This window comes from Emydura macquarii, unplaced genomic scaffold (assembly GCF_026122565.2).
Source record: "Emydura macquarii macquarii isolate MOO-44397 ecotype Brisbane River unplaced genomic scaffold, CSIRO-AGI_Emac_v2 contig_719, whole genome shotgun sequence".
In the NCBI taxonomy this organism is placed as follows: Eukaryota; Metazoa; Chordata; order Testudines; family Chelidae; genus Emydura; species Emydura macquarii.
Window position 1 is genome coordinate 11542775 of NW_027130856.1, and position 15895 is coordinate 11558669.

Genomic DNA, 15895 nt, shown 5'->3' on the forward strand with positions numbered 1-15895 from the left:
AGAAACCGCCCGAGAGGTTGAGAAGAGAGGGCTAAAGGAATTGAAGTAGGTAGAAATGTGAGAGTCATGGAAGCTTTCGTCCCACGCCCCAAGACAAGTCAATGGACAGCAGCGAGGCCTTCATTTTTCAGCAGGAGACGCTGTTGAAAATGATCAGTGATCAATATGGCCAGGTTTCTTAAAGTATGGAGGGTCTTCTGATTTTTATTTGACCCCTTTAACTGCAAAACGCCTCAGATGTGCCAGTCCCTGTGCTTGGATCAGTCCTGACTGTAGGGAGGAGGTTTTCATCCTCCACTTGGAAACATTATTCACCATTGTGATTATTTGGACGCATAAACGGGCCTTTTGCATGCTACAGTCTGTCTCTTGGCGAAAGCTCCGTCACTATTTGAAGGACCTGCCGTGGGGTGTAGTGTACTCCTCTCGCTGATTTACGGCTACCTTTGGAAGCCCCGATTTATCTGAATGGAAATGATCAGAAGTGATTTGAAAACTAAATCGGCAGACCCACAGAGATGGGTAGAAATAGGTCACTTCGGGCTACACAATTAACAATTACAACCCGAAAAAGACTCAGTTTTTTAAAGGTGTCAATTGTTTTTCACATTCACCTGGGCAGCAAACGGACAGATAGATGTGTGTCCGTCTTTTGAGTTTGTTTCCGTAGGTCATTTGACAGCACTCTGCTGTGGTCCTTTCCCCTCGTTTTGTGTGGTTCTTTCACACAGCACCGGAGAGCAAATCGTTTAAAAATGTGATGATGAAACCACAGAAACGGACGGGGGGGATTCAGGGGCAAGGGCAGGCTCTGAAACTGCTTTGAACTGTTTCTTTTTAAGTGACTAGATTCATTGCCGGTGTCCTTTTAAGTGGCTACGTAGTCAGGCTGATCTGCGCGTCTGCACACAGAGGAGACTTTGAAAACGAATTGGCCAGAGCCCTGGAAAATAAGCTGTCGGGATCAATTCTGCCCAGGGAAGAGAACAGACGGCAACGCCTAGCTGGTCTTTGCGGCTCTCTGAATGCTGGGCTGTGTGGGGCGCACGCCTCATGCCGATGGTTCAGACCGTGGCATCTGCTGGCCAGAGTTTCTCTTGGGGAAGAGTCAGAGTTGGCAGGTGGCCCCGCGTTGGAGAATACACGGCTGGGACGCCGGCGAGGATCCTGGCTGCCCCGGGCTGGCTGAGCGTCTTGCCAGGGAGGCAGGGCTCTTGGCGTGGCGGACCCCCCCCGCCCCCAGCTTTGCTGCTGGTCGGGCGGGCTGCCCTGGGGAAACGAGCCGCTCGGTGATGGGCAGTTAAACATTGTGGCGCGGCAAAGGACTGTCCCCTAGCGCAGGAAGGGGTGGGGGGGTGGAAGGACTCGGGGCGCTCTCCTTTAGCAGCATGGCCCCTGGAGATGCAGCTGCCGACCTCTCACCCAGAGGTGGGCAAAGTCCTTTCCCTGAAATGCTCATGGCCGAGCGGAGAAGCCTTTAATTTCCAGGGCGCCGAGCGCCGGGGCTCTAGGGCCCGGGTTGGGGTGGGGAGGCAACGGTGACGCGGCGTGTTCCCCTCTCCTCTGTCCCCAAACCCGAGTCTGTCCCGTGCAAAGGGGAGCGGGGCCTCGCGGGTGCTGGGAGCCGGGGAGGGCAGGGGGCGGCCAAGGGAGAAAGCGCCCGGGAAGGGAGGGTGGCGGGAGCCGTATTTCAGGAGGGGGCCGGGAGAGATGGCCCAAGCGCGGGCGGTGACGCTGGGAGAAGGGAAGGGAAGGGGGCCCGGCTCCGCGCACCGGGAGGGGGAAGGAGTGAGTGTCCCTGGGAGCGGGGCTGGCTGTGGCGGAGCTGGGGCTCCGGGGAGAGGAGGCGAGGTGCCCCGAGCTGGGCTGGGCTGGGCTGGGGGGGGGGGGGTTGTGAAGAGGGAGGCGTCGCAGTCGGACGATCAGACGCTGGCGGAGGAGGAGGAGCCCGAGTGGGGCCCCCCTGCACCCCGCCAGCCTGTCCCCCGTAGCACCCCGCCCCCCCAGTGCCTAGCCCTGCCCGCCCGCTAGCCCTCTCGGCTTGCTGCCGTCGCTCCGGCCCGTGGCCCGCTGGCTGGAGGAGGGTCAGGCAGCGGCGGCTGAGCGGGGCGAGTGACTGGAAGGAAGCCGCTGTGGCCGGGCGGGAGGGGAGGCGGCGGCACCAGCGAGCCGCGCCGGGAAAGCGGCTCCGGCAGGAGGGGGGTTTACAGCCGCACACGCACTGCAAACCCGTTGTGTGCCGCTCATCCGCGCTCCTGCCCCCACCCCCTCACTCCACCTCCCGGGGCTCGCAGACCTAACAATCCTCCTCCGCTCAGCGCAGCCAGGCGAGCAGAGCCGGGAGTCGTGCTGAACCTGCCTCGCCATTAACTCAGCCCCAGCTCCGGCTCATTCGCGGCACTGTGAAGGCAAGGAGGCTAATTAATGACAAGCTTTTACAGTCAAGACCAGCGGTAATTGCTTTGGTGGCCTTTCTGATTACAAGATAAAAATGGACCGGGCCTGACATAAGAGCCACTGTGTACACTGCAAGACAGGAGGAAATTAAGAGCTGGCTATCTGAATACGGAGCAGAAAATTACTAATAGAGGAGAGCTAATGAATAGGCCGGCTAAGCATTCATGGGGAAAAATCCATTTTGTTACCAGGCGAAATGAGGTGGTGGAAAGGAGTTTGCTAATTGTTCTCATCTTGTAGCACCCAGGGCTGAGGCAGGGGCGTGCTTTTCAATTCATTTCCCTGGTAATTGTGAGCGGGGGACGCTGGCCAAATGAGTCCTGCTGCAATCTGCGTGCCTGCTCGTTCCATTTTCATGTTGCGTTTTTAATTGTTGCTAATATAGCTTATAATGAAGCTAATGAGGGGAAATTATTGGACAACGTCTTAGCATATGGAGGCGAGTGAAACGCAGCAGAAGGAGTCTCTCCTAGTGCTTAAAAACGGGAGGAGTTCGGAATTGGTGGTTCATTTTTCCCCCCCTTCTGCAGAAGACCGAAGTGAAGGACTGACACCTACTTTTGGGTTTGTAGTTTGTTTTGCGCTCAAGAAAAAAACCGCCTGGTTGATTCTAACGAGCCCGCCTGGTACCAAAGAAAGAAAGGTTCAGATCCCCGCTGGTGATCTGAGGTGCTCAGAACCGGTTGTGAGCCCTGGGATTTTAAAGGCGAGCTGACCGGGTTTCGGGATGGCTGAGCATGCAATCGGGGGGACGGTCCCGCGTTAACTTAAACAAACAAAGCAGAAAGAAAACGGCCTCTGGTGCAGACAGCTCTCGCAGACGTGAATTACTTATGGTTGGGAATGTGTTTTGCTGACTACCCGGGGGTCGGATCCGTTAGCTCCGCAGATAATGTCGGCAGCATGAGACAAGGTACGTGAGGCAGCGAGGCACTTTCCTTTTGATTTTTTTGGTCTTAAAAATGAACACACCGACAAAAAAAAAAATGCTTCCATCTTCGCGTGTCACGTTGGTTTCTGCTGGAGGCCGGTTCCCTCCATCCTGGCGTGGTTGGGGCTTGATAGAAACTTTGCTTCTGTGCCTAGTTGGTGTTTTCCCCGGCGTCATTTTAACCCCGCAGAGCTAAAGTGGTCCGTCCCCCCCCCCCCTCCTTCCAGTGGCAAGTTCTGGGTCTCAGAAGTTTCTATGGCAAATGCTCAGGCGCTGCTTCTTTCTCATCCCCAACAGAAAAGCAAACTGAAGCTTCTCCCCCACCGCGCCCAGGAGGAAGAAGACTCCACCAAATTCATCATCCTCACCCTTCTCTCTATCGCCTGCATTATTGGGGTCCTAGTCGCCTCTGGGGTCCTCTACTGCCTCCGCCATCAATCTCATCACAGGCTGAAAGAGAAGCTGTCCGCCTTGGGCACTGACACGAACTCCGATGCCACGGCAGTTTACCAGGTAAGGACGAACTGCGCCTCCATCCTTTGCTTTTCTCTCCCCCCCCCCCCCAAGACACTTCACCAGATTATTTACCAGCCCCAAGAGGCAGAGATCAGTTTTCAGAGTTGAGGGGGTGGTTTTGTTTTTTTACAACGCCGGCGCGGAGCCTCCCTAGTAGTGTCCCCGCAGATACAGTGTAAGCGCTTTTTACTGCGGGCTATTCATCTTGCCTATTCTTGTCGTTGTTGCAAACGTGAGCCGAATTAGAATCATCAGAAAGTTGCTGTTGGAACGCTCCGAAAAAGAACTGGGACTAGCCGTCATCTGTCACCCCCTGCCACTGCTCAGAACCACACTCTCCACCAGTTCAGAGGCATGGCTTGCGCAGTTACTTATCGGAAGAGGTCTCTCTCTTTGAATCATCGACTTCTTCAGGGTCTGATATGAAAAGAGCCTTTGACCCGATCTGTTACCACCTTCTGCCGTTATTCAGATAAAGTGAAATATAATGTTGATAGATGGGGAGGTAAACCAGGACTGTTTCTAGGAGCACAATGGAAGCAGATGTGTGGCAAGTAATACAGGGATATTTCACACGAATCTTCGGAAATAAATCAGAAGTCAATGGGAATATTGAGCGTGCAGTTTCAGAAGTATTTGGTTAAGAGACAACTGCCTATTTCTGAGGTTTCTTTAGGATAATCAGTATTTATCTCCTGGTCAGTTATCTGTCTGAAAATGTAGGTATTGCTGCGTGTCCCCAAAATATTTTGAATGCTATTTTATATAGATATTATTCCAAGATATTATTGCTTTAATATTAGTTCTCTGCACTTTAAATCATGAAATATATACTTAGTGGTGCTTTTGAATTAAAGCTATTTTATTTATTATTTAAGTTTATTTTTACCCCTGTTTTACTGAAGATCAAACAGTGCTCTTTCTATATTCTGCTAAATTGGAATATCTGGAAGTTTGAGCCTAAAAGTCTTAAAAGAGAGAAATTCACTTTTCCTTAAAAGTTCTGAAGTCTTTCAGTAATCAGGTTAACTATGATTTCCTCCTCTGTGGAGAGGGACTAAACAGTCCAGAGAATTCTTCAGTAAAGAACTAGTGAATTCAAACATACACATGGCTATTAGCATTTCAATTGAATGGCTTTACAGTTCTAAGCAAGGGGAGGAAATCTAATTTTGAAAGAAAAACCTTAAAACTTTACTATGGAATCTGGATTTATCAAGAGGGAGGGAGGGATGAGAGAGAGAGAAAGAGAGAGAGAAGGAGAGCTAGCACTTATCAGTGAAGTGAAGCCATGTACTCTAAGACAAAGTATGGACATAATGACAAATGCTTAATGACAAATGTTAAACTAGTTTTGTTGCCTGTGGTCAAGAAGACCTTGTCAACGAAAGGTATGGAGTTTGTTGGTTGGTTTGTTTCCAAGAGGGAGGAGGAATTTAAAATAGGAAACCAGCTATTGACTTATTTATACTTCAAAATAGACAGACAATCTTTCTTCTCTTAAACATGTATATAAGAATTCTTAATTTTTTTTAAGCCCTCCGGGTTATAAAATCCCACTTGAAACTGAATTTGTGTTAATTAACAGGACAGTCTTCCCAGTGACAGTTCTAATTAATAGTATCTGTAATTAAAATTGTGCCCTTCCAGTAGGAAAATTGTTTGAATTTCTTGGAGTGACCTTTTTTGCCATTTCTCTTGGGGGCATGGTGGTTAAGTTGATATTGATTTTATAATGAGCTCTGGTTTGTTTAATAAGAATCTGTAATCCAGACACTAAATGAAATGTGCGCTTCATTTCTTCTTGCCACATTTATATTTAAAAAAAAAAACTTGTTACAAATAAGATCTAAGGATCTGCTTTCTGAAACAAAATATGAAAATGCTAATATGTTCAGTTTTTCAGTATTGAGATCAAATTGATACCCTTTGCCATTGACCAGATCCTGCTAACTTCATTCCCCTAAGAAGTCCCATTGGTTTTCAGTGGAACTACTGTCATGAGTGGAGGAAAATATGATTTGGCTTTAGATGCAGAAATCTGGTCTTTCTCTCACTGAAATCAGTGAGAGGTTTGCCATTGAGTTCAATGGTATCAGGAGGAGCCCCTGAGAACTTGAGTCAAATTCAGACAGTTTTGGTGATGATAGTGTTACTTTCATCCAGGAGTGATTTAGCAAGATAATTAAATTGTGACAAAATTCCAGGGATTTCAGTGGGAGCAAGATTTAGCCCCTGTCCTTTCAGAGTAAAAATAATTTAGCATTGAATACCATTAAATCTAAGATGTTTCTGTAATGTTTGAGGGATGGAAATTTTGCACTGCATCATCAAAACAAATATCAGGAAAAGCCTTAAATGATCTTTTTGCCTGATCTTGACTGGCATTCCTAAATTCAACTCTACAGCCTCTACTAATGTTTGGGGAGGAAAAGTGCCTCAGAAAGTTGTTTTTGAAAATTGGACACAAGAAACTCAAATATAAACTCTTGTTTCATTATCAATTTAAAACTGTTTCCTAGCTAATCACTTACTTAATTACTCAAATGTATTGATAAATATGTGACATAATCAAATATTGGCAGTGCAGACTCAGAATAGGTCTTCTGAAATTTAAGGCATGACTGGTTGATAATGCACTATTGTCTGCAGCTTAAGTGGCAAATCAGATTTAATTTTTGTTCAATTAAGTGCAGAGAGAAAATCAATTGGTAAAAACAATGGTCAAGTCTTAGGAGGAAGAACTCTGAAATATTACTCTAATGTAAATACTTGTCAAAATGTTAGTTGACTCCTATTTTCATATAAATAGGGCTGACCTACTTATTCTAGTTTTAACAAAAACTTTATGGATCTATCCTAATTCAGCCATGAAAATTCAGTCAAGATTCTCCTCCCTTCGTATTCTTTCTTTTTACTTGTGAATTTAGCACTTGGGGTCTCCTTGTAGTCTGTGTGCTGTGATACCAGATGGGGAGAAAATAGACCAACCGTATTGTCAATGAAAAAGCATATTCACTGTTATCCTTCTAAGACTCTACTAGTGGGAACTGGGATTCAATCCAGTCTGTTGATATTGTATCAGATCTGTGACAGTTACAGTGCAAATCTTACTACACAAAATCTGTGTAATAGCCATGCTATGCACGTAGCCTGCAGTGTAGAATGAATGTTATGAAAAGTAGCTCTGCTATGAACAATCAGTTATTTTTCTTAGCAGGAATATATCTTATATATGTAGTGTGTCTGAACTGCTTTAAATAGAAAGTTCCAAACCATTTAAAACGTAGGGTGGAAATTGGCCTTTCAAGAACTTGTCATGTAGTAGCCCAAAACAATTTGGAAATGGCTCAGTTACAATTCTTGATTTTTAGAAGGTTGTGTAACGAAAACAGCTAGCCTTTAGCTGTAGCTGTTCTGCCAGACCCTGTTATAATACTTTAAAAAAAAAAAAAAGGCAACATTCAAACACTTGGAAAGATAAATGTGCTACTCAGACTTAATTTGTCCATTTGCAAAGAAAAGATGCAGGCTGGTTTTGTTAGGCTGTGGTTAAGCAGTTTTTCAAATTTAATTGTAGTAGTATATTTTGTCAAATGCTACATGTACATAAAACAATTTATGCATAGACACAGGCCATCTATTTTGTGTACCTTTAATACTTTTCATATTCTTGTCCAATTATATGCTTAGCAGTAGGTTAAATCAGTGTCGGAGTTCACAGATCATTAAAGAGGGGGTCTTTTTTCCTGTTCTCTCTCTCATGTTTGTAATTGTTCCTGTTGCTTTGATCTTCTTTGGAAAGCAAATGTAGTATTCGGCAAGCTTAGTCTTCCTTCCATGACATTAGGGCAGAAGCTTCTTAGGAATCTTCAGCAAATACTCTTTGATTTAGTTCACAACACTGAGCAGATTTTTCTTGGGCACTTTGAAGCTTTAGGGACATAACCCAGAGAAAAATAGGCATTAGGGGCAGCCTGCAAACAGTGCTGCTAAGTGCACATCTTAGTTGTCACTACTCCCATTAAGTGAGCAATTTATTAATGTAATGACAGTATATGCTGGTGACTGCTACTATTTAGGGATGCTCTGTTGGTTCATGGTGATGTATTTGTGAGTCCAACTGAACCCTGTCTTTTGACCCTTATATAGAGGGGAATGCTTGGTTGTGCAAAGAGACATTGTCATTTACTTGCTTTATATTTTGAATTGGAGAACTTTACTAGTGAATGTAATTATTTGCATCACTGATAGTGGTCCATGCAACATCACTATGGTTAAGGCTAAACACAAAAGTTCAAATATATGATGCTGACTTCAGTAAGCCCTGTTGTTCTTATCCTGATACAATATTTAGGGGTAGTTAGCACCTCAGCACAGAAAAACTTATTTCCACAGAGAGTGAAGAAAAGGAACTTCTTGTGTTGAAACACATACCAGAAAGTGAAAAATTAAGACAAACTATTTTACTATAAAGTCATCCTTGTACTTCCTGAGGTCTTTATTCAAGATTCTAGTGCTCCTGTAAGAGTTGATGATATTAAAAACATTGAATACCATCAGTTCAGATGGAGTGATGATCATCAGCGTTTGCAGAACCCAGACAGCTGGTCTTGACAGATAATTAAAGGGAAAATGCTATAGAAATATTTTGTCATAAAATTTATTCTTAATAATGGCTTAGTCCTGCCCTTATCAAAACCAATGGTAAAATTCCCAGTGACTTGAAAAGCCTGATTCTGCTTTCATTTATTATTTGAGATAGCTTTTAAAAAATAATACATGTCAGTTGCCCTTTAACAAATAATTTGCAAATTGAGTCTGCCAAAAACAAATTGTTTTTGAACAGGATCTGATTGAAGGACTCCACTGGAGTCATGTTTCTCTGTTTAGCCATCTAGCCAGTAACGTATCTTCAGATATATGTATACTATGTTGTATATGATATAGCTGCATATTTAAGACTCTCTGTATGACCTACAGACTGTTATTTAATAGATTTAAATTTTCACAAGTAACATTTGTCTTATTATGGTATTGACATATCAACACTCTAGAACTGTGGAATCTTATACACTATGTTTAATGAAGAAAAATAGGATCATTTTTTGTGATTAAATAATCTGACAAGATGGGAAATTAAAAAATACCTGAAGTATTATAGCACTCATGATATGTAAAATCACTCATTCTTTGGACACCCACATCACACCTAGACATAAAGGGTAGAATTAAATATGAGATGCATGCATATAAATATACTTATGAAAAATATTTCAGTAAGGAGTAAACCAAGCAATGGTACTGGATCGCCTTGAGGATACATTTTCTTCTTTTCTTTTCTAGAAATACATAGAACTTTAACACTGGAACATAATTTTTCTGTGTTCTTATAAAAGATAGAAACTCACACACAGTCCTATAAAGTGACAGGCTATCAGGGTCTGTCCTACCAAATAAAAGTACATTGAGAAATATATTTATTAGAAAGACCATACTTGCTCATTTTGGAGCCCTTATGGTGTCTAAACTCACAGTATAAACAATTTTTTGTATATTTTAATTAACTGGATTTTTGTTTTAAGAATAAGCAAATAAATAACTCTATATAGATTTGCTTATACATATATAAGTTCATTGTAACAAAATCTTGGTCCATAGTATGGTGCAGTTTTTATATGCTACTTTGTATATTCAGTACAAAAATGGTGCATAATAATAATAATAAAAAGGAATGGTGTGAGGAGATTAAGGTTGTTAATATCAGGGAAAATGCTTGAAATTTTAAGACTCATTTAAATTGGGTGTGTGAAGGTAAATTATTTCATTAAGGTCAGTTAGACAATAAATGGCTAAAGGACGATGAGATAAAACAAGTGGTATACAAAGGTGGGCTTAACTCTTAATCAGGTTTTATCTGATTAACTATACAGGATCATCCACAACTACTGTAGTGCAATGGAATATATGACTTTCTTCAACTTCACTGCCTGTTATAGCAGTAGGACCCAGCAAATAGTCATGTAACTACAAAATACTATATGAGTTTAAAAAGCATTAGAAATTTGTCAGAAACTTCTATTTTACTTTTAGCATTTAAGTGATCTGCAGAAAATATTGAATAAAAAATGTGCAACTTGTGTTAGCTGCTGAAAGTCTAAATAAATGGATTTAGAAGGCATTTCAACAAATACATATTTTAGCTTGTTTTGTAAGCCTGTGAGGAGCAGTCCTCTCCAGTTACCTCCTTCCCTGCTTTGACTAAATGTTCTGGCAATATTGTAACATCTATGGAAGGCTTTGGTGTATGGAATCTGCCTATCAATAAATAGCCTGATTTCCAGCCTTCCTGTAACATTCAGCTGTCCTCTGAAGCTTTATTATTTTAAAATATGAACACTGAAAAATAAACTTTAGAGAATTGCTGGATGATAGGAGAGAAATGGACTCACCTTGGCTATAGGCAGACTTCACGCTCCCAGATAGGTTCATGGTTGTTGCAATGTCGGCGTTGCAGGCCATGCTAGAACACTTTTGTTGGAGTAGGATGTGGCTGATTTGGAGGAAACTGTTCTTTGAGGGCCTACAAAAAGAAGTTGAAATATACATCTAACTCCTGGTATTCTTCCTTGGAAGAAACAGTGCCATACAGATGTAGGTTTGAATTAAATGAAATGCCTTTCTGAGTGCAGTTGGCCATAAACCTGACTAGTGTGGGTGGGTAGCAGCAGGAAGGGGGGAGGGTTTGTTTTCTCCCTTTACATATATTTTAATTTGCTTGATAGAACGGAGTCATATTTATTACTTTACTATCTGTAGGTACCATAGCTGGGCACAGCTCCGCACAGAACAAATGAAAAGGCAGGTCCCTGTAATTCATTTGTTCATTTATGGTATAAGAGAATGATAAGAAAAAACAGTGGTAGCGGTAATTTAAATTAGTGATTTCCTTTAATTATTAGGTAGTGCTTCTGGCGTTTCAAAATGCACCCTCTATCCTTGTTTTGGAAACTGCTAGAGAATCAGAGCCTCTGGACTCTGAAGGTGACCATAACTATCTTTCCTGTCTTTTTCTTTGGATTTCTGGCCTTGAAATAAATTCCTCTTAATCAGATATATTTTTTTCGCCTGGATTTTGCTGTTCTGGGTGGCGAGAGTGGCAGCAGGAATAACAAGCAACTGGCACTAAAAATGCTCAAAACCCTTTTCTTTACCAATATGAGAAGGACTCCCAGCAATTATACTTCCCTGACAATGACGGGGAATCTCTCTGAGCTTGCAGCAGCAGTTACTCTCGCTTTTCTGCCTGATGTGACGGCCACTACCTGACTGACAGGGTCCTGACCCGTACTCTAGCTCACCAAGCTGCTGCTTTCCAGAACTGCCCCAATTTCATTGCGCTGACATCACTGGCTAACTGCCAATTTAGCTTGAGCTGTTTCAGGCTGCTCTCAGGCACAGTGCAATGGATTGTCTCCCTGTAGTAAATCAATTCTGGCATAATGCCTGTACCATATAGAGAAGGCAGAGAGAACCACAACCTTGCCTAATGGATTGGGAAGTATTTGATCTGCAGTTCCATGGGGTGCATCTTTACCTTCCTTAAAAAGAAACACAGGGTGGGGGATCTGATTTCTCTTCCATTGACTTCATTGGAGTTATCTGTGATTTATAACAGTGGAAGTTGGAGGAGAATAAGTCGCATTCTTTTTATACCTATTTGCGCTCTCTCCCTCTCTGGGTTTTCTTCAGTGCCCATCACCATAGTATTAAGCTCTGACATGTCCATTGAATCTGTTCTTTTGGGCATCCAGCAGCTAACATTGGCTGTATATGTTTAATTCCTTTATTTTTCCCAGTTTATTTATACTAGATGAAGCTATTTTATTTTAATTTTAATGTGGGTGAAGTCTTACCATGGGTTCAGAGTAAATATGTGCAGCTGGATTAGAATCCCTGGAACAGAGTAGGGGGCTAATTAGCTGAATACATGAGACTACTGTAGATCATGTCTGTTGGGAGTTGATGTAGAACCATGCTGCCTGACAAGAGTCCTGGTGCAATATGTCCAGGATGTCCTGATGTCTAGGAACAGCATTCCCAGAACAACACCCTTCTTGTCAGTCCCACTTTATGGCCAGTGTGGGGGAAGCAGGGTTGGTGACACAGGTCTGCGTCTTCGCTTCCTTTGAGGTGCCGTGGGACTGTGGATGAAGCAGAACCTGAACTTCTCTGAGAGCATTAACTGCAAAGTCACATCTAGGCTAGGAAGATAGGTTGTCTCTAAAACATTAGCTAACATTTAACTAACTTGATTTTCAATGGTGCTTTCTAGAAAGATCAAGTCATATTTAAATACATGTTGTCTGGTTGTGATCAACCCTAGTGAGGAACCTAAGGCTAACACAATCAGATAACCTTTCCTACTCCAGACATGGCCCACTTCTGCCTGGGCCTTATGTGGTGGTGAAGGATTCTTGGATCTTCAACTCACCACCTCTGCACATGATCCTGTAAGAATGAGGCAGACACTGCAAAGCAAAATTTAAAAAAAAAAATTTGTTTTTGTTTACTCTTTAAGTTTTTTAAATTATATATCAAAATAAACCTCAGGAAAAAAGTTTGGGTGGGATGAGTTGCAGCTTGGGTTATCACTTCCTGAGTTATCACTGTTCAGATCCTTCCAAAGATGCCAGCAAAAGAAGGGTAAGAATACCTGCTATCAGAGATATGTATGTATGTGTGTGCTAAATATACAGTAGAACCTCAGATTTACGAACACCTCGGGAATGGAAGTTGTTCGTAACTTTGAAATGTTCGCAACTCTGAACAAAACATTATGGTTGTTCTTTCAAAAGTTTATAACTGAATATTGACTTAATACAGCTTTGAAACTTTACTATGCAGAAGAAAAATGCTGCTTTCCCTTTATTTTTGTAGTTTATGTTCAACACAGTACTGTACTGTATTTGTCCTTCTTTTTTGGTCTCTGCTGCTGCCTGATTGCCTACATCCAATTCCAAATGAGGTGTGTGGTTGACTGGTCAGTTTGTAACTGTGGTGTTCATAAGTCTGAGGCTCTACTGTAGATGCAATAACCTTCTGGTAGCTTAAACAAAAACAGAGCTCCCTCTTTCAGACGTTCTACAATATAACAAGATACAGTAAAGAACTTAAACAGATGTTATTTCAAATTTTTGCTTCATCATTCAATATTTTTGCCGAGAGTGGCACTAATGTGTTCTATCATAATAAAAATAATCTTGCCTCTTTCATGTTGCATTTCATATTCAGGTGGCTAGGGAATGACATTTCTCAGCATACAGATCCAATTGTCACTTAAAATTTGTATAAAATGACTACAGCAAGACCACAAAAGGGAAACTTTGAAAGAACATGTTTAGAATTTAAGTCTTTCAGAGAACAAATAATTGCTTTTAGGAGAAGACCAACAGTTTTTTGAAGTGGAGGAAATCTAGTTTGATGCAGGTGACATAACCAAATGGGTAAATGAATTGGCTTTTTCTTACCCTAGTCTTTTCTCACCAGTTTCTAGATATTTTTTTAGCAAAAAAAATTGCTAAAAACAAATATGAGCAATATTTTGTTGCTGTTTGGGTTGACTGCGTTCTGAATAAGTAGAAGTTTTGATCAAGGAAATATTTTAAGTTTTTAGTATTTCAGGCTGATAAACTCCTATGCCCGTTCTGTGCAAACTCTTTTTTTTAAGTCTAGCTAACCTAGTTGCAGACTGCTGTCTAGCTTTTTCATTTGCTTAGCCTACTCTTGCTTTAACTGGATAGCATTGTTCTGCCACCATATAGGTCTCATAAGTGGCTTACTTATTTCCTACCAAGTGGGAACAGTTCATCATTATCACAATATAAACCTTCCTTCAATCTCTAGTTTAAATGTTGAACTTGGTAGGGATAAATCATTCTCCTCCCACCTCTGTGAATTGAGACCCTAGACTTTCTAGCCCCAAAGCTCTCCATTCCAACTGATTTAGGCCAGCAACAGTGGCAGAGCTTGAAGTGGACTGGTATGGTAGCATACAGGCATTCCTACCAGTTGTAGTACCACTGGTCTGCACTCCCAACATTGGTTCATAAGTGTATCATGCAGAATATTTGCATGGAGGAGGACAGACGTACTGATCTCTCCCAGTAACCAGGAATAGAAGGATGGGAGGAAGATGATAGAGAGAAGAGGAAAAGCTTCTTCTGCCTCTTGGCAAGTAATATGGAGACAAGTTTCTTGACACCATCTCTTTCCAACAGTCGGTAATAGAGTCCCTTCATGGTTCTGTGTGGAAGGAAAGCTGTTTGGCTTGAATTAAGAGTTGTGATTCGGTGATAGGAGATTTCTTATTAACCTCCCTAGAAATCACTTAACTATGAAGTTAAAATATACAGTAGAATTGCCTAGCAGGCTGTTCTGAGTTTGACCTTGTCTTGATGGTCTGGATCAACCTATGGGCCTTCTAAGGATTGATACTCTTTTTTTTGAGAGTCTTAGAAGTTAGTTAAATATAAATCAATGCTTCAATCTCCTCTGGAAAAGGTGAGCAATACTGGTTATTCCATCTCAGAAGGGATATTGCAGAATTGGAGCAGTTCAAAGAAGGGAGACAAAAATGATTAAGGGCATGGAAAATTCACATGAAAAGAAATTTGTCTCCTTTCTACAACAAACACAGTGGAAACAAAAGTATACAAATAATGAATGGCATACAGAAGATAAATCGGGAATGTCTGTTTTATCTTTCTCATAACACAAAAACAAGGGGAATTTCAATGAAATTACAAAATAGAAAATTCAAAACGCACAGAGGAAATTTTTTTAATGTAACACGTAATTAGACGGTGGAACTCATTGCCACAGGATGCCATCAAAACCAGGGATTTTGATAGCGGCCTTTAACTACCTGAAAGGGGGTTCCAGGGAGGATGGGGCTAGGCTGTTCTCGGTGGTGGCAGATGACAGAACAAGGAGCAATGGTCTCAAGTTGCAGTTGGGGAGGTCTAGGTTGGACATTAGGAAAAAGTTTTTTCACTAGGAGGGTGGTGAAGCACTGGAATGGGTTACCTAGAGAGGTGGTGGAATCTCCCCATCTTTAGAGGTTTTTAAGCTGAGGCTTGACAAAGCCCTGGCTGGGATGATATAGCTGAGGTTGGTCTTGCTTGGAGCAGGGGGTTGGACTAGACACCTCCTGAGGTCCCTTCCAACTCTAATATTCTATGATTCAGTAAGATTCAAAGAGGAAATGGACAAAATATCGTGGTTAAAATAGATAATGCTAGAAAGAAGTTTTGGAAGGGACATAAAACCTCATGCTTCAGGGTTTAAGACAATCTCTAATTTAGGATGAGACCTTTATGGAGAGTAGATTCTCCTGCATCCTGGCTACTGCAAGGTTTCTTGCACTTTCCTCTCAGGCATCTAGTATTAGCTGCTGTTGGAGATGGGATACTGGATTAGATGGGTCATAGGTCAGATCTGGTATGTCCATACCTATGTTCATAATTACATAGGGAGTTGTTATATGAAAAAAGAAGCCAAGGAACTTCAATTATAGCCTCAGATGTTTAATTTTTTCTTGTGCCTTTTCCTGAAAGATCTTTATTGTATATGACAGCAGCAAGGCGAGTCAGGGCTTCAGCAGTGATTTCTTCAGCACTGGCTGGCAGTACTGTAGCATGTTGTTGATCCCATTAAAAGACCGGTCCAGTGTTTCTGTATTTTTGTTTCCCCCCGAATATTAAATCTCCAAATTCCTGTAACTGTTGCCACTAAGGTTTTGGTACAAAGTCAGTTCTAATTTTCTGCATCTCCTGTAATGTTTAAGGGGAATCTGTGATATTACTTAACGCCATTATTAATCCTTTTTAGTCCTTTGCTTTTGTTGACTGTAGAACAAAGGGAAGAATGCTTGTTCTGAGATAATTCATACGCTTTAACATATATATCTACACATTTGCTGTCATTCCA

The 15895-nt window shown here is 42.0% G+C and overlaps 1 protein-coding gene across 1 annotated transcript in view; it reads left to right on the forward strand.

Annotated features, from left to right (window-relative positions):
* Positions 1-15895, forward strand: part of LOC137149191 (receptor-type tyrosine-protein phosphatase N2-like) — a 138003-nt gene that overhangs the window by 9080 nt on the left and 113028 nt on the right. The window contains exon 3 of the mRNA XM_067542550.1: positions 3686-3901. Coding sequence (XP_067398651.1) covers positions 3686-3901 — 216 coding nt within the window. The remainder of the gene's footprint in view (positions 1-3685; positions 3902-15895) is intronic.